At 34.8% G+C, this 16,476-nt stretch overlaps 1 protein-coding gene across 1 annotated transcript in view; it reads left to right on the forward strand.

The window, feature by feature from the left end:
- suclg1 (succinate-CoA ligase GDP/ADP-forming subunit alph) overlaps positions 1-11,994 on the forward strand; it is a 31,068-nt gene extending 19,074 nt beyond the window's left edge. The window contains exons 6-9 of the mRNA XM_088918020.1: positions 2,550-2,633; positions 5,316-5,467; positions 9,327-9,515; positions 11,807-11,994. Of these exons, the coding sequence (XP_088774146.1) occupies positions 2,550-2,633; positions 5,316-5,467; positions 9,327-9,515; positions 11,807-11,833 (452 nt within the window). The 3' untranslated portion in view covers positions 11,834-11,994. The remainder of the gene's footprint in view (positions 1-2,549; positions 2,634-5,315; positions 5,468-9,326; positions 9,516-11,806) is intronic.
- Positions 11,995-16,476: the final 4,482 nt, after the last annotated feature.

The following is a 16,476-nucleotide window of genomic DNA, read 5'->3' on the forward strand; positions in this document are numbered from 1 at the left end:
CGGGGGGGAAATTTGGCCATGATGCCGGGGTAATACCCCTACTCTTTTTCAGAAATCCCCTGGGATTTTTAATGACCAGAGAGAGACAGGACCCCGGTTTTACGTCTCTCTGAAACAAGCCATTACAGTATAGTATCAACATCACTATATTTGCCATTAGGACCCACACAGACCACAGGGTTAGCACCCCCTACTGGCTCCACTAACACCTCTTCCAGCAGCAACCTTAGCTTTCCCAGGAAGTCTCCCATCCAGGTACTGGCCAGGCTCACACCTGCTTAACTTCAGTGGGTTGCCAGTTGTGAGTTGCAGGGTGATGTAGCTGCTGGTAAATATATATAGCTCTTCCCATCAGTATCCAAATCTACTAAGTTGGAAGACTGAAGGTAGACATCTTTTAATCTATGCTAGCTCTGACTGAGTGTATTGACACATAGCCAAGTTATATGTATTTCTTCTGTAACTGTAAGTTAAAATTGGAATTAATATCAGAATGCCTTTACTGATACTGACAGTGAAACCCTCATACATTGTTCACATGTATGGGGGAAAAAAGCTCCTGGGAACACATCCACTTTGTGCCCATGCTGTAATTGACATTAGCACTGATTCCCACTGCTCTTTCTTCTGGAAAGCATCCTCAGCACTAAGCAAGGCAGTACTGTATTTTGGTCTTTCACTTAGGTCCCAGTAGTAACAAACAATGTTTTCATCAAACTTTTTTGATATTTTTTTGCAAGCTGAAATACCTGTTTTGTATGCTATAGTAAAGCAAAACACTGAAATATACATTTATACAATGTAAAGTGAAACTTCCAATACAGATCTTAAGTCTTGGCTTAACAAAAACAGTTTTAATGACCATTATCTAAAAGGTTAAATCTGTTAAGTTAGATTTCTAAATGCAATGCTGTAAAAGAAATTTAAAATTGTCTCAAAATTGCCTTGCCTTTATCCCTACTGATCTAAATCCACATTTGTCTATACAAACAAGTCTATAGTACATCCTTGTACTTTTATTAATATTTTTATATTTATTCAGCAGCAAAATTCTTTTCTCAGGTTATGGTGTATGTTTATTTTATTTAGTGTAAACAAATAAAATGAAAATAACTTAATTGGACCAAAATCATAAATTTCTGTCTTGTACTTGAAGTCAAAGTGATAACATGTTGTGTGTAGGTGGGTGCTGCAAAAATCCATAAAAATGCTCTGTGAAGTAATTAATTGTCATCCAGGGTGAAGGTTGCATTGTTCTTTAAGAAACATTGTTGGATTGGAGTATATAAATGTATCTGTTGTCCATTATTGTCCATACTTGTGTATTATGGCACACAGTATGTGCCCATATATATAGATAAGATAAAATGATTAAATGAATCTGGTATAGTGTTTGTATTTATATCTACACTCATTCAGTGTTAATACCGTTTCCATTCATACTTGATAATAATGTTTTAAAAAAAGATAGATGTTAAGAGTTTGAAGTACTATATTTAAAAATAAATCTTTAACGAGGTATTGTTTTCAAAGGAGAAGAAAATACACTGGGTATTTGTTAGCTCTCTTTCAAACTTTACCATCATGGTAAATTCAGTAAGGATATCTTCTTCCTATTCCTCTGAAAAATGTTAAATACATTCATATTTGAATTCAAGCTTTGTGCAGAAGGCTTGACCAGAAAAGAATGTTCTAGTTGTTCATTATGAACCGTATAGTGGCTATCAAACGTATTCACCCCACTTGGATTTTTTTCACATTTTATTGTTAAGAGTATGGGAATCAGAATGTATTTAATTGAAATTTATACCATTGATTGACACAAAAAACTCTATAATATCAAGATAAAAAAATATTTAGATCCTCCTAGATTAATTATAAATTGTAATGCTGCCAGGGGAGCTGTCTTAGAGGGACAGTAGTTTCCAAGGGTAGTTTTTAGATACTTTATCCCGCACCATGATAGATGCAAGAGAATACCAGCATCTTAGACGGCAGAAACAGGCTGTTGCTGTATATAAAGTATTTAAAGACTAACGAGCCAGTAGCAAGAGCACTGTATCTGAAGAAAATTTATTGAAAGAGAGAATGTTGCCACACTCCAATCGCTGTTTTGTTATAAGCACTATGTTTGGAGCCAGCATAACAATGTACATCATTCTTCACCTTCCCTACCATGATGTGTGGTGGTGGCAGCATCATGCTTTTGGGATTCTTCGCTGTGTCAGGGCCCAAAAGAACTGTGAAGATAGAAGGCAAAATAAATGCAGAAAGGTACAGAGAAATTCTGGAGAAAACCTGTTGCAGTCTGCAAGAGACTTGTGACTTCGGAGAAGATTCATCTTAGAGCAGGACAAAAGTCACCGCCAAAGTAACTTCCATTACATGTTAACTCAAGGGGTATTAATATTTTTGATAGCCACAGTACAATGAAAACATTAGAAACAAACACATTAAGGATTTCTTTACCCGGTAAAGGTTATGATGATGGTAATGATAAAATCTAAACACAGATGAATATTAAGAAAAACTTCCTACTTCTTTATCAGGAATTGTCTCTAGGTCAGGGACCCTCACATATGAAGCAGTCCATCAGACCACACAGGTTGGGTTGGGACAATCTCTTTGTGTTGGTAAGTAATGCCTCTTTGAAGTATATCTGCTAATGTGCTTGCATGCAGACATGAAAATTACATGGATGGGGTTAGCTGCACTGTTTGGCTCAGTTGATCTCCCTCAGTGGTCTAAAATGTGAATCTGTGCACTTGCAGACGCTTTGAAAGACAAACACCTTGGTACATTCCAAGGTCTCTATTAAAGTTATATTGTATCAAATACCTATTTTTCTGTTTTTGCCTTTGTTCTTCAATGTGTGCTAAAGGTATTCTCAAAGGCACAGAAGTTCTGTCTGTTCTTCAGCACAATATGCCAAATGCAGGTAGTGGAATAAACAGAACCGGTGTCTGCAGGCTATACATACATATTAAAATTAAAATTGAAAGCACAATTAAAATTAAATAAACCACTAATGATTAATGGTGTTTGGATAGGGATACTCCTCATGCAAGTGAATACTTTTCTTGTGATAGCTGTAACTTGTTTTGTACTTCAAGAAGCCCTGACCACCAGATGAGTCACTTCAGTTTCACTCACAAAATTTGCTTAAGACCTAAGAGATGTTTTTTAATTGGTCTCACTGGTACCATGTAGAGTTGTGTGAATTATTCCTCCGAAGGAGGTCCGGGCTTTTTTTTTATGGTGTTGGACTCTCCGGTTGTGATTACTTTGGGAGTAGTTTGTTTTAGATCTTTTTATATGGTTTTTAAGAAGAGGATTCCTTTCTTTCCAATAATCCCACTAAGAGAAGGACTGCCTTGTGCTGACCTCTGCTTTCCATGCCCTGGTACTAATAGTCCCTTGTTTTTCTTGATATTGTCTACATGCAACATGCAATTATCCATTGTATTTTTTCATAAGGATAGAAACGGGACATTATAGACCTGGGAAACTGCACTAGATTCTCTTGGGTTTAATCTTTGATGTTGATTTTTAGAACATTTTCCTTTCCTGATTTATAATTTGATCACAATAATTGCAATTACTGCTTTTTCACAAACAAGCAAGTTGAATGCATTTGTGAACAAAAAAGTCAAATTTCCATTTTTTTGTTACCTCTGAAATGGTCATGAGCAAAGTTTCCTATTGAATATTTAAAATATATTTAAAACAGCAAATTACTTGTTGAACTATCCGCATTATTCTTTAAATGTGGCCCTAGATTTCTGTCGACCTTGACACAATACCTTTGCGATTCTTAAATCTGTTAATTATGAGTGGAGGCACTTAAGGTAACAAATGATGGAAATGTCACTTTTTTGTTGGTACAAAAGAGCACATTTTTTGGTTTAAGAATTTTATTTACACTAGTATTGAATCAAGTAATGGTTTTCAGTTCTTATGTTACTGTATTTCTTCTGTATTTTTAATGCACTCAACATTTTCAAATCTTTACAAAAGGAAAATGTTTTTGTGTGCTTCATTGGTTATTTTACCGATTGGAATCATTTTTTTCAACTGTTTTTTTTTAAATAAGATATAAAAATAAATCAGTGTGTTCAATTGATTTGCAAGGAACTTTTTCTAACAATGATGTATTCTTAACTGTCATAACTGTTTATTCATGGTACAGAATGCTATTATGTCACTGAGGTTATTATAACACATTTATATAGATATCTCTGCCTCTAAACGTACTTGTCCTTGGTCTCAAGGTGAAATGCTTAAATGATCAGCAGATTCAAAAAAACAATTTTGATATTCAGACAAGAGAATACTTGTTTTATATACTGTATTCACAAATAATTGTAGACCATCTATATAAAATTGAAAAGGAGAAGTGTGTTTAATGTGGTCAACATGTATATGGAATTTGAAGAATGACTTCAAATAAAGTGTATTTGTAACAGTCAGTGATAATGCCTATGTTTATATATACTTTACAAATTAAATAGCAAGAACAAAAATTATTCTGTTTCCAAAATTAATCAAATGACTCTTGTTATGTTAACATTAACCCTTGTTAACACTGAGTTTTTGTGATGTTGCTGATTTAGACTTTTTCTTCCACAATTTAATGCAGCTTTTCTGTAGCTTAAGCTTCTTCTGGTTTGAACCTAGAGCCCAGGTTTCCTCTGAGCCCAGGGTGGGGTCAACAGTGAAAATTGCAAACCTTTGAAAAATCAACCTTGGGTTCTTTCTTCCTATGTTTTATCTTCTTTCTATGCTGTTATAGCCATGTGCACACATACCTTCCATGTAGTAAGGGTATTGGAACATTTGCTGGACTTCTCTTTTTAGCTGGCATTTAAAAGTGCTAAGAGGTCTAAAGCTTTTCCTGATAGGGATGTTTCATTTGGCTTTTATAGTTTCAGATTTTGTTCCTAAAATAAAATGTCTAAAATAAAATAAAAGGGCCAAGAATGAATATATATAGAAATAGATGAACACATGCATGCATGTTAGGTCATCTAAAGTCATTAGCTAGTTTGTATAGGTGAGTATGTGAACTGTTTTTTCCTAGAAGATTAACACTTCTACAACTAAATCGCCTTAAGACCCATAAAGCATTTTGTCTTGCAAATAGCAAAGTCCAACAATGACCGTTTTATCACTTGAGCTATTATGCTCTAATTGTTATCTTTGACATACTATAATACAACAGTGGAGTAATCAAGAAATAATTCCTCCATTGGATTAACCGTAATACAGTTTTCAAAACACCTTATCACTGTTTTTAAACTCTACATCTTTGTTAGGAATTGGTGGAGATCCTTTCAATGGAACAAACTTCATTGACTGCCTCGAAGTTTTCCTGAAGGACCCCAAAACAGAGGGAATTATCCTGATTGGAGAGATTGGAGGAAATGCAGAGGAAGATGCTGCAGAATATCTAAAACAACATAATTCTGTAAGGATGTGTATTTGTCTTTGACATTTATATACACACTCTTGGGGCTTGTTGGTTTCTGTGCTTAAAAGGTTCTTTTAACATTTGTGGTCTTCTAAAGTTAGAATGCATGAGTAAGTTTCAAGGAATTTTGTAACAATTTATATGTTCTAAACTGTACAAATGTAACTTTTGATTTTACTTACTGACACTTAGTGTTCCTTGTTTAATATGAATGTGCTGTCATATCCTTGGAATGTTTAAAATATTTTGAGGTTATGAAGAAATTGTCTGAGGGATTTGATGAGCTAGAAACCTAAATGATTTATATCAAGCAATTAAACAAAAATGTGGCTGTCTCAAGCACTCTAAGATTGAAAGCTAACACATGCTATTTTATTTAACAATAAACATTTAATAGCTTTTGCATTTGAAGCATATACTAGCAGCTACTACCTGCTGTTGGGAATCGTTAGGATAGGGTAACACTCAAGCAGACTATATCAAATTTGAATGACTTTAGCAGCCCTTCAGGATTTTTACCTGTCTTCATAAAATTATTACTTGAAATTTAACACTGCAAATGTATATATTTAAAAATACTTTAATATATGAGACATATACTTGGTTTCCAGTTAACTCATAACCTTGATCCATCTATCCATTCTAACAGCTTTATCCAATACAGGATTTGGGAGGGTGTTTTCAGCACTTATCCTGGCAAGCAATGGGCTCAAGGCAGGATATACCCTAAATGGACACACTCAGGATATACCATCCCAGGACACACTCAGACACAGACATAAAGGCATGCACACCAGACTTACACCAGGGCTAATTTTCCCTGAAGCCATTTATCCTACCGTTAGGTCTTTGGACTACGGGAGGAACCTGGAGTACCTGGAGGAAACCTACGCTAAAACTGGTAAAACATACAAACTCCACGGAGATAGCACCCCAGGTCCCAGGAACCAAACACTGCAAAGCAGCAATGCTAACCACTGTGCATTGTTCTGCCCACCTTGATATCTGAAAATTAGTTTCAGCAAAAGAAACACTCAGTATGTTGCATAGATAAAATGTAACTTTAATATTTCCAATACTGTCAGTATTGGATGAAACAAAAACATAACAAATTCACACAGTGAAATAAATGTCAATAAAGTCAGTGTAATCATCTGTTTTTCAGTGATCATGTAGTTTCACAAAGCCTCAGAAAGTTTATAAAAGCCTGAAAGTCAACTTAATTGCTTTTCAAGGGTGCTGAACACAAGTAAAATACACAGTACTAATTCAGCATGGGAAAACTAGAATAGTTCAAAGACCTAAGACCTCAACAACTGTACTGATCAATATAATAAAACATCCATCACTAAGAAACCCAACTCTGAAAGGATAGGTAGAACAAAGGCAAGTTATTGAAATGTACGTCAGAAAAAAAGAGTTTTGGGGGATATCTCATGCCCAAGGGCAGAAATTGGGAACATTCAGCAAAGCTATATATTGTTGGGATACAGTGTCTCTAAGACTATCATTTGTGATTCTCCTCATGAATCTGGGGTCTGAGGTACAATTCCATGGAAATGCAAAAAGAAAAATGAATTTTCCAATTAGCAACTAATTGACTCAAAAGTCAAATGGGACCATGTGATGTGTTCAGAACGAACACAGATTGAATGTTTGGATATTCTCCAAGAGTGTGGCTAGTACATAAATTTTGTTTATCCATAAACCTAATTCCCAAACTTGATTGCAAAGAAACTCAAGTTTGCACCCATGTGGGCTCTCCGGTAGTCGGCTCTCTTGGGCAGTATGACCTGAAAAACACCAAATGTACTGTGATTTACTGCGATCGTGATGGCCAATCACCAGTCTGCAATCCAGTAAAACATCTGTGCTATAAAGTAACAAAAGCAGTTCACAAGAGCAAGTGTTGTTTAATCTGAAGGACTTGGAGAACTCCTTCATGTAGCACTTTCTCTATGTTAAGGAAATTCAAAGAAAGATCAACAGACTACTGAATGCTGGAGTGTAAATTATTTTGAACATTGTATAATTAGGAAAATCAGCAGTTATTTTAGATGGATTGTTTAGTTTAACAATTATAAACAATAACAATAGTAAAACAGTTGTCACCTTTTCATTTATTTATGCAATGGATACTGAATGTTTGCTTGCATTTTTTTCTAACTGCATACCCTTGATAGATTTGGTGTCAGCTATACATTTAATTTCAGAACATTCCGTTTTGTTGATAAAAAGGATATTGTATGACAGTATAAATTATTTGATTAATTTATAAAGGTAATGCAGATGATGAGCAAATAAATCCATTATGTATGAATACCTCATGCAAGGAAAAAGAACTCCTCAGGAGGGCCTAATCAATGAAGATATATTAATAACAATTCTAGCTCAAAGACAATATCCATTGTAAAATGATTTTGTGCCTCTTGCAAATATTACTGGCTCAGTTGAAAGCTGTGCAAAACATGACATTTGTGTTTGTTGTCAAAATACAATACTTTTTTGTTGCTTTAGTGTTACTTATTAATCTTGTTCTTCGGGTGAGTGTCTGATATTAGTAAGAGGTATTAATCTTGCTTATGCATATATAAAGTGCTTTTGCATTTCATGCAATGCATTTATATTGAAAAATTAAAGAGTTATTAAAAGCTAATAAGATTCATGTCTACCCTTAATCCTTTCATTTAACATTTGACCTAGTGCAGTATTACAGCTGTCTCGCATAGGTGATTATTCTTGGTAGAAAGACAATAAAATAGATTTAAAACAAGGCCATTGCAATAGAAGGAATTATTTGCTATAAAATCTATACATATTAATAGGATTTTTGATTTAGACAATAGCAGCATTTCAGAAATTAATCTTTTCAGTTTCAATGCAGCATCACCAAGGACAGTATCCTTCAAGACACTATAATCGATTCACTACCATGTAACTTAATCTCACAAAATTTAGCTTGAGCCTCAGACAAGTTTTATTTTGATTGTGTAAAGAAGTCATTTGTTACACAGAGGTGACAAAGAAAAAAGGCTGAAAGTGTAGGTGGTGTAATCATAAGAACAAAAAGGTAGTAAAATATAACACAAAAAAGGAATAAGTGTGCCTGAGTAAATGATAATAACCCCAACAACTTTATTATGAAAACTGTTAAAAATGTATCTTTAGTGTCTTTGGTATACTTCTGTTTCTGTTATTGTTATAGTTGTTTTTTAACTTGGCAGATGTAGGTACTAGTATCAAGGCTTATTTGTTTTTAATCAAAATATAGAATGCTGGAATTAATAATCGATCCATCACCTCGCGACTTTAACTCAGGGTCACCAGGAGCACCAAGTAAAAACTCATGCAAACATGGGAAGAATTGGTCTAGAATTTAACCCAGGGCTGCAGCACTACAAGGCAGCAATGCTCACCACTGCGCTGCATCATGCTGCCTTGGGAATTAATAATTAAATAAAAAACAATGCAGTTAACTGAGAAGCTGCCTGCTTAAAGTTGTTTATTATTTAATGTTAATGTAACATGCTTGTATGCAGCTGTGGTTGTTCACGTGGCTGCTTCACAGCTCTTGGGTCCTGGGTTTGAGTGACAGAATGGAACATCCATCCCAGAATAAAACATTTAAAATGGAATTACAAAACATTATATTGATTCTAGAAATTTTAAATGAAGATGGCTTTATGCTTATTGCCCCCTAGAACAAACACAGTATGTATACCCAATTGTATTGTATTTGCTTTTTGTTTCCATAAGTAATTTGCAGCACTGTATTATGTGCATTTCTGGTTTGAGAAAGGTTCAGGGAAGTGCTTTGAGTAAGGATTTGAATATCTTGGTGTTTTATGTTTTTCAGGGTCCTGATGCCAAACCTGTTGTGTCATTCATCGCTGGCCTGACCGCTCCACCAGGCAGGCGAATGGGCCATGCTGGGGCCATTATTGCTGGAGGAAAAGGAGGTGCGAAGGAGAAGATCGCTGCCCTGCAGCAGGCTGGGGTGGTGGTCAGTATGTCCCCTGCACAGTTAGGCAGCACCATGTTCAAGGTGAGAATGCATAAGTTTGGTCTGAGGAGAAAACCACATTTTCATTTACTATGCAAATGTATGTAGAAATCATCACTGACAATGTTTTGTTTTTAAGTGTCTTAGATAAGGATGCTAAGCAGCAGGTTTATTTAAGCTAACCTAAGTGATTTATAAAATTAAAAGAAAAGGATTCATATTAAGATAATATATTATTAATGTTTTAAGTATTTTTAAGTGTTTATATGTCCATAGGATGCATGAACTTGCATGTGTTTGTATATTGCCCTTTCAGATTGCATTTCTCTTCCCTTCTTTAATGATTATATTTCCTTTTGGAGCTCATTTAAATATAATTTCCTATCATGGCAGCAGTTATGTTCAAGGCACTGTCTTGTCTTTTCTTTCCCTTATAAACTCTCATTTGCTCTTCTCATTTGCCTTCCAAAGTGGCTGTTTTCTGGCTGTTCGGTCAGCCCTTCTCATTAGTGAAACTCCAAAGTTAGTCACTACCAGGCTGGCAGGCTGCCTGCTATCCAGGAGCTGTAAATCCTTTGGGTTCAAGCACTTCATTATAAATTCAGATCCTCACAGCAGTGGACCATGGGCACTTTAAACTTCGCATTTGTGAGAGTGCTCTAGAGAGCCACTGAGAAATGCCAAACATCCAGTAAGCAACAAGGGACTCTCCTAAGGTTTAACAGTGTGATGAAGTTTAGATTTAATAAGACAGCTGCTGTAGTAACTTCTACCCACATATACGCCATTTCATATAAACCAATAGCAAATCTTTGATATTTACTAATTCTAAATCCAAATTAAATATGGAATTCTTGTTAAAAAGATTCCATGTAAGCATTACTCTTGACCTTTTTTATCAGCAGATGGCAGTAAATGATCAGATGTGGTCGAGCCTTATGAATCATTAGCATCACCCTGTTGTCTAGGTGATTTGTATTCAGTAAGTCTTTCATATAAAAAATAATGTGAAAAAAAATGATTATGGGTTGCTACATACTGTAAACTGCATTTTTTTATAGTGAATTTGAAAATGATCAAATGCTGTTGTCTGCCACTTATTTGTTATGTGTAACCTAACTAATTATTCAACATTCAACAATTATTCACATTCAGTTATGTGTTAAAACTATAGAGCTAATGCAAAATGTCTTTGGTGTAACAGTGGTAGCAAAAAAAATCCTTGGAACAAATAAGCAGTGAAGCTACTATATTTTTAGGTTCAATTGTACAGCGCTTTCATTTTCAGTGCTTTATTGATACAATATTTTATTCTTCTCTTTTTCTGTTATTAATGTATGGCAATTTTTCAATGTGCAATTTCACAATACTGCCAGAGCTGTCTGTAAAAATTCAAGGTCAGAGTTATATAAAAAGCATACTATGGTGTCATTGTATTCATAGTAATATGGTTACAGTTGTCTGTGGTTGCTTATTAGGAAAGCTGGGTTTTTCTCCTTTTCAAACATCGACCTGTACTCTCACGTCTATGCTTAACTGATGCTGTACTGAGAAAATGTCTGTCTCTGATGTGCTTTATTTACCTCATCATTCAAATTTTATTTAATGAATTTAGATGGCTGTTATTTGGTTGTTTTTAGTATAGATTTTAACTTACTTGTTTAAGAAGTCTTTTTAAAGATTAAACGCCTTCAATTGCCATGTCTACAAAATCAGTTTTAGGGTTTTTAACATTACTACAAAAACCAATTTTCACTATAACAAACCAGCAGTGTGGTTCATTGCCTTTTGTGTATATAATAGGAGTATTGATTCTTAATTCTTAATGCTAAAAACTATTAATGTGATTTTCTATTTTCTACAAAAATCTCTGAAATTATGTGCTGCCTTTGTAAACACTATCTTTCTCTTACCACATGGTGGCATAACATCACTTGATAAGCCTCTATGATTTTTTTTTCTCAAAATGTCTGGAAACATTAAACCTGAAAGAATGTAATGGAGTGTTTTAAACACCTTGTAGAAGACCTCCAGTACTCCCCTTAACAAATGTCTTGTATTGTAAGTAATATATCATCAGCTTAATGGTCATTAAACAGTTTGAAGGGTGTGATTTTTTTTTAATATGAACCATGCTTGTGATTAATCTGTTCACTCCTGAGAACCTCTCCCCCCAGAAAAAATATTTTCTGAAGTAGGAGTACTTTTTTTAAAGTAAGAAAATCTGCTTTGAAACTGCTTTTTACCATTACCTGTCCTTAAAGATGTAAAGGAATTGACTAGCCCTGTTTTGTCTCCTTCAGTAAAGTTAATAATTGTTGTCTTTTCCACAGGAATTTGAGAAGAGGAAGATGTTATAAATGTAAGAAAACACAAATGCAGCAATCTGTCTCTGTATCCATTGTGAAGAGACTCAGATTTTCCTATAATCAACTCCAATGCATATACTTACAGATTATATTTTATTTCAGTCTGTACACATAAATGTACAACAGAAGAAAAAATAAATTTGTCATTGAACATTTTTTGTTGTGTGCTTTTTTGTATGTGTCTCTTGATTTCAAACATTTGAAGAACCATGCTTATGTTTGTGCTTCTGTTTAGAAAGAGGTGGTTTCAAGGCAAATAGTAGTGAATGCACAGTGCACAACTATAAATGTGTGCTAGAATATGAGTACACCAAGTTGTATAGTGTTTTTGCTTTTTAGCACTTGGTCAACATTCACAAACAAGGCACACAGATACTCAGAATTTACAATATCTTTAAAAAGAGTTTGTGATTCTGGGTGATTTGTTGAGGCTGTTTCTGAAATAGTATTCACTTTTTTCCTCTGCATCATATAGGGCAGTTGGATTGATTCCAAGGCTGAAGAGCATGTGTTTTGACAACAGATTGTGCTAAATCTGTTTAGCTTCAAACCACAGCAACTAATGGATGATTGGTTTGGGACCTTTTAAAACCTTTATTCATCCTACAGTATATGAGAATGTAACTTTAAGTGTTAGCCGAATGTTTTCTGATTGGATAGTACTTACTCTGCTAAATTATCCCATACTGGAATCCAGAAAGTTTACAAAAAGAAGGAGCCATTCATATGGCTTGTTTGGATGATCATATATCTGTGAGCTGTGAGGGGAAAAACTCACTTTTGTAATTGTAGTAACATTTCAACATATTAAATACTAACCCACGGTTATAATCAGTACAATTACCTGTTTATACTGATGCACAATGAAAAAGCATGTTTGAATTAAACATCAATTTCTCACTGCATACAAACAATTCAAATGTATTTAAATTAATACATTAAAATATCAGTCAACAGATTAAGAGATTTATTAAGTGTTTTGGAGTGTTTTTTTAGCTTATAATAATGTATTGAGCTGAGAATTAATGCCATTATATAACAGGTAGAGTTAAAATGGCCAAAATGACTTATTCTGTATAAGTGATGCATGTTTGAAAGTGTGAAAAGAAGTTGCCTAAAGAATACGATAGTCTGCATCAACCATAAACCTACAGAGAAACTGGGAACAATCTCTGAGGGACAAACCGTGTATTAGAAGACTGAAAATCACAACACCATTCTAGAAACATTACACCGTTCTAATTTATCTGCTTAATCTTTTTTGAAAGTACAGTAGCTGTAATATGGGAAATTCCAAGATAAAAAAGGGCATTTGCTCACCATTTACATTGGAAATATTCTGTATGGTGACAATATAGTGTTGCAGTGAGCCATAGCTTTCCCAAGCAGACAGTGGATACAATGCAGGATACATCCCAGACAAGATGACCCATTGTAAGCCACACACACAGTCATACTGTACATTAATTTAGAGATGCTGTTTGACCTATACACAACATTTGGACTGTGGGATGAGAGTTCAACTTAATTGGTGGGTCTGACATGGTAACAGCGGAAGTACCATCCAGCTTTCTGTGTAATTGACAAAATCTAGTAGTAGTATTTTATTTTGGTGCCGCCATATAAGGTATAATTGGAAACTTAGTAAAAAGATAAAGGCATAGTACATACTAAAGTGCAGCATAAACAAGTGGAATCTCCTTTTAATCTTTTTGTGGACATAAAGGTAAAATGAAAATTTACTGTGAAATGCATAAGTATTTGAAAAGTCAAGTACAATTTGTCATTTTTGCTATAGACAATGAAATTGTATTTCAGATTAAAAGATGCATATAAGGCAGAAGTTCAGAATATTAGCTTTTATTTCTGAACATTTTTGTGCACATATATTAAAAATGTTTTATGTTCCTTCTCCATCATTTCAGGTCACCATAAGTATTGAGACAAAGTAAAATACTGTAAAGATAGTATTGGTCACATACCCCTTACATGCAATATCTGCTTAAATTCTACGACCCATCAACATCACAAGATTTTTGATATGTTCTTTTATGATGCTTTTCCAAGCTTTAACTGCTGCCACTTTCAGTTGTTGCTTGTTTGTAGGGTTTACTGACTTTGGTTTCTTCCTCAACAACATGTTAAATGCAACCTCAACAGAAGTCAAATCAGGAAATTTACCTGACCAGTGCAAAGGTTTACACTCCTTATTCCTGATAAAATCCTTGGTTAAGTGTGCAGTATGTTTGGGTCATTGTCTTGTTGCAGGGTGGATTGCAGCTCAATGAATTGGAGGGATTTTTTGGACATGGGCTACAAGATGTGTCTGTACACTTCAGACTTTATTCTGCAGCTGCCATCATCACTTGCATCATCAATAAACAATGATCCAGTTCAATAGACAGCCAAGCATGCCCAAGGTATGACCTCCAGCACACTTCACAGACATGGATCATTACAAAGAGAGTCTGTAAAACTTTATTTCAGAATTCATTTTTGTATTTCTTTGCAAAGTCTAATCTGGCCTTTCTGTTTTTAGTGCTGATGAAAAGTTTGCATCTTGCAGTGTGTCCCTTGTAATACTCATATTAAGGTCTTCTGCGCACAGTGAATTGAAATAATTTCACCCCTGCAAACCGAAGATAGTCTTCAACCTCTTTGGCTGTTATTTAAAGGTTTTTCTTCACAGCTCTAATGGATTTTCTGTAACTTAACTGCTCTCATAATCCTTGGCAATTGCATACCTCTCCAATAATTTCTTTTTCAAGACATTCCATATTGTTAATTTTGTATTGTCCAATTTCTCTGCAATGGTTCTAATTGGAATTTTCTTTGGGCTCATCTTCACAAATGCTCCCTCTTCTGTCATAATTCTCTAGCCTTCATCTTGGTTTATAACCACTAATGCAAAATACTTGCCTTTTCACAAAAAAAAACTCTAAAGGCTGGAATAATGAGTATGCATTCATAGCCCTATTATGTTTTCACAAAGCAACACGGAAGACGTGTACAATTAGAAACGCCTTTCGGCCATTTTTCCAAATATTTATGTTCACCTAAATTAGGGAGATTGAACAAACCAAATGACATTGTTCTTACATGGTTAAGCATGTATGCAAAGTAATACCCAGAAACAAAACCTGAAATTCAATAAGCCTTTGATCTGAAATACAAATTTCATTAGTACACATCACAAATGACAAATTTCTTTTTATTGTCCAAATACTTGCTTTACTCTTACTTTACTCTTACTTTACTTTACCTCAAATATAATTGTAGGCTGTCTAAAACATCAGACAATTAAACAATTAGAATGGGAAAAAACAATAACAGAGCTTTTAAATGATCATGACTTGGTTGCAGAGAAAAAGGACATATTGAATATATTTCCAAACTTTCAATAACCAAGATGGTATATGGTTACGAACGAGAATCAAAACAAAAAAAATCATCTCTGCTGGGGAAAATTCCTCACTCAGGCTCCTCTCTGAAGAAGAAAGATGATTGCCACAGCAGAGAGAAAAAAACTTTTCAAGCTATCTTGGGTTGTTATCTTGTGGTGATATACATTAGGGTTTTGAATTACATTAACAGCATTCAATAATACATTGACAGACGTGAATCTTCTGTTAACTACTGAACAGTAACACTTTTAAAAGAATACTAAGTGAATGAATACTAATACGAAGAATACTGAATGAATTCTCTCTCTCCATTTGCGTTTTTCAACCCTTCCACCTTCTTTGAAGGCCAACGATTTGCTGACTTTATCACCACTGTCAGTGGAGTTAGGTTCTGCAAAGCCACACGTTTCAATTCCTTGCTACTTCACTCAGGTTGGGAATACAGCAGTTCCATTGTTGCTCTTTTTTAATATTTTACCCCATATATAGAGAGTATACCAACATCATTTTTTTCCAATACCTAAGTTAAGAAATCTTAACATGGGTCTTGAACATGAAACCATTTTCTTTAGAGAAATGTTCCCACAGACTTCTTTTTAATTTATCATATACAATGTTGTTTAAAGTTATTGGGACATTAGTAAATATTACTGACTGTTACGACCCCAGGTGTCTAGGGGTAAAGGGGTGTAACATTTAGGATGGGTTTGGATGCAGGTGAGTTTCTGTTGAGGGACTTAGGAAGCGTGACAACAAAGGTTTGGTGCAAAGGTGATTTATTTTAAAAAAGTGAATAAGTGACTGGTATGTATACAGGACACGATAACACACAGGGAAAAGGAACTTGAGTGGTGCCAAAGGTATGAAAATAACAAAACCAAACGGATCTAGCTGATACAGTGAGGTCTAACCTAGCTAACCCAAACAAACAAAAATCAAAAGGGTCTTCGGCGTCTTCATGCGCCCTAACTTCCCTACACTGAACTAACCAGAACCAAAATACATGAGTGGCACACACCCCTAACCTAGTGTGTCTGGACAGAAAACAACCCTATGAGTGAAATATATATCCGACGATCTTACCTTTTACCTTTTCCCCGAGTGTACAACAAATTCACAGTTAAACACAAACACGAGTAAGCAAGTTGCACAATGGTAGAAAACAGGTAATAGGGAAATACACAATACACAAGCCAGGAATGGGGTATAATGAGAACAGATAAGGAGTAA

The sequence above is a fragment of the Atractosteus spatula genome, chromosome 1 (genome assembly GCF_055471065.1).
Source record: "Atractosteus spatula isolate fAtrSpa1 chromosome 1, fAtrSpa1.hap1, whole genome shotgun sequence".
Classification (NCBI taxonomy): domain Eukaryota; kingdom Metazoa; phylum Chordata; class Actinopteri; order Semionotiformes; family Lepisosteidae; genus Atractosteus; species Atractosteus spatula.